Source organism: Scardinius erythrophthalmus (assembly GCF_964197995.2).
Source record: "Scardinius erythrophthalmus genome assembly, chromosome: 23".
NCBI classification, from domain to species: Eukaryota; Metazoa; Chordata; class Actinopteri; order Cypriniformes; family Leuciscidae; genus Scardinius; species Scardinius erythrophthalmus.
The window spans coordinates 31413249-31419711 of NC_138243.1; the positions used below are offsets into that span (position 1 = coordinate 31413249).

At 33.9% G+C, this 6463-nt stretch overlaps 1 protein-coding gene across 1 annotated transcript; it reads right to left on the reverse strand.

Annotated features, from left to right (window-relative positions):
- Positions 1-971: 971 nt before the first annotated feature.
- bmp10l (bone morphogenetic protein 10, like) lies at positions 972-5558 on the reverse strand. The gene is made up of 2 exons (XM_081354752.1): positions 4980-5558; positions 972-3273 (listed from the first exon to the last, which is right to left on the reverse strand). The coding sequence occupies exons 1-2, from the start codon at positions 5275-5277 to the stop codon at positions 2429-2431; spliced, it is 1143 nt and encodes a 380-aa protein (XP_081210878.1). The 5' UTR covers positions 5278-5558; the 3' UTR covers positions 972-2428.
- Positions 5559-6463: the final 905 nt, after the last annotated feature.

Consider the following 6463-nt stretch of genomic DNA (forward strand, 5'->3'; position numbering starts at 1 on the left):
CATCATTAAAGTGCATCTATCCATCATAAAAGTGCATCTATCTATCATAAAAGTGCATTTATCCATCATAAAAGTGCATGTATCCATCATAAAAGTGCATTTATCCATCATTATCATAATAAAAGTGCATCTATCCATCATAAAAGTGCATTTATCCATCATAAAAGTACATTTATCCAACATTATCATCATAAAAGTGCATCTATCCATCATAAAAGTGCATTTATCCATCATTATCATAATAAAAGTGCATCTATCCATCATAAAAGTGCATCTATCCATCATAAAAGTGCATCTATCATCATAAAAGTGCATTTATCCATCATCATCTTAAAAGTGCATCTATCCATCATAAAAGTGTATTTATCCATCACTATCCATCATAAAAGTGCATTTATCCATCATCATCATAAAAGTGCATCTATCCATCATAAAAGTGTATTTATCCATCACTATCCATCATAAAAGTGCATTTTTATGATGGATAATGATGGATAAATGCACTTTTATGATGAATAGATGCACTTTTATGATGGATAGATGCACTTTTATGATGGATAGATGCACTTTTATGATGAATAGATGCACTTTTATGATGGATAGATGCACTTTTATGATGGATAGATGCACTTTTATGATGGATAGATGCACTTTTATGATGGATAGATGCACTTTAATGATGGATAGATGCACTTTTATCATGGATAGATGCACTTTTATGATGGATAGATGCACTTTTATGATGGATAGATGCACTTTAATGATGGATAGATGCACTTTTATCATGGATAGATGCACTTTTATCATGGATAGATGCACTTTTATGATGGATAGATGCACTTTTATTGACTTCAAAACAGAAACGGCCATTCACTGCCATTATAAATCTTGGAAGAGCCAGGATATTTTTTAATATAACTCCGATTGTGTTCGTCTGAGGGTGAGTAAATCATGGGCTAATTTTAATTTTTGGGTGAACTACTCCTTTAAAGGTTCCATCTGGAACCGTTTCCTCTAAGAGGGTCACTGGACCCTGGATTACTGTAGCTCATCACCGCATTAGATGGCCAGCGGAAGCGAAGGCATCGTTGGAAACGGTTGCTGTTGGCGCTCAGGAATCTGACGGCTCTCGCCTCCAGCGACACACCACTTGGGATGAGGTCTCATCCTGAGTGAGGGGTCGCACACTTCTCGGTTTTTGACACCTCCTTATCTCAGCTGTGGAAGAGAACGTGTTTGTGGCTCGCATGGCATGCGGCCGTCAGGGGCGAGAGAACATTCGGGCTCGGAGGAGGAACGTTTGGGTTACAATCAATGTTATTTGTGTGCAGCGGAAGTTACACAGATATAAATAGATGCTCACTCTTAAAAATAAAGCTTATTTCTCTGCATCGATGGTTCCTTTAACATCCTTGGAACCTTTTCTTTGGGAAAAAGGTTCTTTGAACTAAGAAAAAAATGGTTGTTTTAAAGAACTGATCACTGGAAGGTGCTTTGAAGGACCATTTTTGTTCCCCCAATGGCATCACTGTGAAAGTGTGAAAGAAAAAACATTTTTGGAACCTTTATTTTTTTAAGTTTTCTGAAATGTTATGTTTGAATATGCAAATTATGCATTATCTAATTAAATATGCTTTCATTTGCATATTATTCTAGAACATTGGATAAAGCCATATTCAAAATTTGTTCAATTTTGTCAAAATTGTTTAGTTTTGTTAAAGTTATTATTAGTTATTAAATATGCTTTCATTTGCATACATTTCCAGAACATTGGATAAAGCCAGGTTGAAAATTTTGTTCAATTTTGTCAAAATTGTTCAGTTTTGTAAGAGTTATTATTAATTATTGTTATTATTAATTAAACATGCTTTCATTTGCATACATTTCCAGAACGTTGAACAAATTAAGTTAAATTTGGTCAAAATGATTTATTTTTGTTGACATATTAGAGTTTGCATTGGAATTGAAACCTACAGACGCAAATAGATTAAGTGCAATGAAATAAACACTTAAAAGTGTTTTTTGGATGCTTTCTTCAACTAGTCTGAAACAACACGTTATGAAAAGCTAAACAGTCCAAAAACTGACCAGTGCATGAAAAACATGAACAAACGATGAACAGCTGTATTTTTATTAACTAACATTTAACAAAGATTAATAAATACTGTAACAAATGTCTCGCTCATGGTTAGTTCATGTTAGTTAATACACTAACCAATGTTAACTAATGAACCTTACTGTAAAGTGTTACCACTTCTCTCGTTATAAGTGACAAATGATTAGCAGTGTGTTGTATATTACAAGTAGGATGTGCAATAGAAAACAGAGTAATTTACAACAAGTAAATATACATGAGGCCTAAATTAAATGCAGTTAGATTCTGGACGTTCAGTTCACGGATGTTTTATACACTAAACAGTTTTTCGGACTATCTGCATCCGCATTCCTTGACCACCATTCCTTCGTATTTATTATTTAAAACCACAACGCCGTTTTCGTTCTCATACAGGAGGGAAATGGGCTTTAACTCGGTCGGCACACAGCAAACTTGCGAGGCGCTGCCATCACTCTTCGTATTGTACATTGCTCGGATGATGGCGTGTTTTGTGGGCGTCACTTCGCGAGCGAGAGGATATTTGCACACGCCACGACAAGTGTACGCCTGATATTCAGACGGCGCTAAGATGAACTCATCCCAGCCGATATCCTTAAAATTCACTCGCATCTCGGCTATTTTGCAGTGTTCAGTGCCAGCGCTGCGCCGAACTCTCGAGACATCGTTGATTGAGCGCACCTGCTCTTCATCTGTCCTCAGTTCGTTGTCCTCTTCCATCATACGATAGTTTTCGTTTTCGTCATCCGAGAAGACGATTAGCACCGGCTCGTGTTGTCCATCAGGGTTCTTGTCAATGTCAAGGTCTACCTTCGTATTTCTAAACGCGTAGAGGTTTTCAATGTGAACCTCCAGCCGTGGGGTCACGATATTGAGCTTTCGCCAATGTTGAACAGTGTTCGTCATATCAAAGACTTCCCATCCGCTTTCCTGACGGTGCACGTGCTTCGACGCCAACGGATCTCCCTCACCTGGGCCGTAGCGTCCGCCCCGATGCGTGTCGAATACGCTCACCTTCCACCCGGATCCGATGCGCTGGATCGAGTCTCTCTCGAGGAGTGTGTGAAGACGCAGCTCGGCGCTGACCACGCGCTCGTGCTGCGGCACTGAGAGGTTGAACAGGAGACGGTGTGTACGCCGGCTCTTGCTCGAGGTGTGGTCTGTGGAAAAGACACGTTTCATTGAGAAATTAAAGTTTTAAAAAAACCAGACACCATTTGTCTGATGTCAATCTGGATGAGGAACAAACAAACACCAGGAGATAAAACAAGAAACATTTAGATATTTAATGTAACGAATGGTTAAATAATAATAATAATAATAATAATAATAAATATTATTAAAATAACCATTGGTTTTAATTGTAAAAAGAATAATAATAATAATAATGACAATAATAATGTTATATATAAAAATAATTCATATCATTGTTAAAATATTATGATACTAATAATATACATTATTATAATACAAACACCAATTAATGTTTATTAAATATTATTAAATGTATTTATTTTATTAATATTACTAAAATAATAATAATAATAAGTATTATTAAAATAATCATTGGTGTTAACTGTAAAAAAAAGATAAAAAAGAAAATAATATTATACATAAATAATATAAAAATAATAATTAACATTTTTAATTTGAAATAATAATATTAATTCATATATTTATTAAAATAGTATGATACTAATAATATAAATTATTATAATAATACAAACACCAGGAGAAAAACAAGAAACATTTTAATTTTTAATTTAAAGAATGGTTAAATAATAATAATAATAATAATAAAGTATTATTAAATTAATCATTGGTTATAATTGTAAAAAGATTATATATAATGATAATAATATTGTATATAAATAAATAGTATACAACGTATAATTTTTTTATAAATAATAATAATAATAATAATAATAATTCATATCATAATATTATAATACTAACGATATAAATTATTATTATAATGCAAACACCAGGAGAAAAACAAGAATGGTTAAATAATAATAATAATAATAATAATAAGTATTATTAAAATAATCATTGGTTTTAATTTGTAAAACAAATGGCAATAGCAATATTATATATAAATTAATAAATAATTAAGACTTAAAATAGTAATATTAATTCATATATTTATATATTTATTATTATAATACTAATAATATAAATTATTATAATATCATCATTTTATTTTATTTTTTATTTACAAATATTAATAATCATATTTATTAAACAATATAAGACTAATAATATAAAACAATATTAAAATAATGATCACATCATTTTTAAATTAAAGAATGGTTAAATAATTATAATACTAATAATAATTTTAAATGATAATTATCATTTCAAATTATAAATTGCAAAATTAATTTCATAAAAGTTTTTTAAGAAAAATCTTATAATTATTTCTGAAACAAGCATGGAAACAGGATGGGGAAAAATGCACAATACACAGAAATACTCAATAATTAATAAATCACAATTGATGAACATTGACAGTTATTAAACTGAACTGATCTGAATAATGGCACTATTGTCTTCTGAACAGCTGCTCATTTTGTTTCACAATTGATCAATTTTGTTATTTTATTGTTTATTAATGTGAAGCTTCTGTATTTATTGATGAATTTGGTTATTTTATTGTTTATTAATGTGAAGCTTCTGTATTTATTGATGAATTTTGTTATTTAATTGCTTATTAATGTGAAGCTGTATTATATAAAATCACTATATAAATAAATGTGACTTGACAAGCTACATAAATACTGTTAAAAACAAACAAAAAAGGTCGATTCCTTTGTGTTTTGTAACTAACGTTTGTTTAAGAACCAACCAGGATTAACAGGATTACCTTCATTCCTGAAGCTCCTCACGATGTTAGCGGACGGCGTGGCGCTCCGGTCGTTGGCGAATCGGTTGTAAAGTTCCAGCATGTACTCGGGAGGTTTGGTGCGGCTGGAACGCGGCTTCAATCCGGGCCCCGGATCGCTCAAGTTCAGCATGTGGAGGAACTGACCCAGAACCTCCTGCATGTCCACATTATCCACAACACCGTCCCGCTCTCCCAGACGAGGGACCGGACCACAGTGACCCCACGACACCAGCAGAACACAGAGACCCAGGACTCGAGGACACACGGAAAGAGCCATCAGAGCTATTGTGAGTTGTTAGGATGATGTGATGTGAGGTTTCGGACACCTGATGTCTGCGCCGGTCCGCTTTTCTCCCTCGGCTCCTGACAGGTTGATGTGGTGCGAGAAGAAAAACAGCCTCGTCCTTGTGGATCTTGTGATCGGGGAGTAGAGGGCAGGACTACGCTGTCGACCCGCTTGTGCTGACAAGTTTGGAGATGTTGCCACTTGGTCTGTGGGCCTTTCCTGAGGGCCACTGGGTTCCTCACACTTTCTGTATCTTCTTTCCATGCATGCCTTTCTCAGACCTCCAGCTCAAACGTATATATACGCTCTGACTACAAGTACATTCGTATTTACAGTGAGTCTTATCCACACTCTTCAAAATACAGGTTTGACAAAGAGGGTTTTTACAGCGATTCCATATAAGGGCCATTTCGGGTCAGCTCTTTAAAGTCCCCCTGTAGTCCATCACTTTATCCCTTAGAACATCTCTGATCACCAAAATGACCTTTTAAACACTTTTTCCTCGAAAAAAATGTCTTTGTGCCTTAAAATAGCTGGTCAAAAAGTCAGTCTTTCTTTCCTGAGAATGTGACTATATATCACGCAATTGTGGCTTTATAACACGCAAATGGGACTTTATAACACGCAATTGTGGCTTTATATCACACAATTGTGGCTTTATAACACGCAAATAGGACTTTATAACACGCAAATGGGACTTTATAACACGCAATTGTGGCTTTATAACACGCAAATAGGACTTTATAACACGCAAATAGGACTTTATAACACGCAAATAGGACTTTATAAAACGCAAATGTGACTTTATATCACACAATTGTAACTTTATATCACACAATTGTGACTTTATATCACACAATTGTGGCTTTATATCACACAATTGTGACTTTATATCACACAATTGTGGCTTTATAACACGCAAATAGGACTTTATAAAACGCAAATGTGACTTTATATCACACAATTGTGGCTTTATAACACGCAAATAGGACTTTATAAAACGCAAATGTGACTTTATAACACACAATTGTGACTTTATATCACACAATTGTGGCTTTATAACACGCTAATAGGACTTTATAAAACGCAAATGTGACTTTATATCACAATTGTGGCTTTATATCACACAATTGTGGCTTTATAACACGCAAATAGGACTTTATAAAACGCAAATGTG

Coding starts and splice junctions, on each gene's coding strand:
- bmp10l (XM_081354752.1), bottom strand. CDS start 5,277: ATGGCTCTTTCCGTGTGTCCTCGAGTCCTGGGTCTCTGTGTTCTGCTG. Junction 3,274..4,979: donor GAGGAGCTTCAGGAATGAAG/GTAATCCTGTTA, acceptor TCTTTTCCACAG/ACCACACCTCGAGCAAGAGC.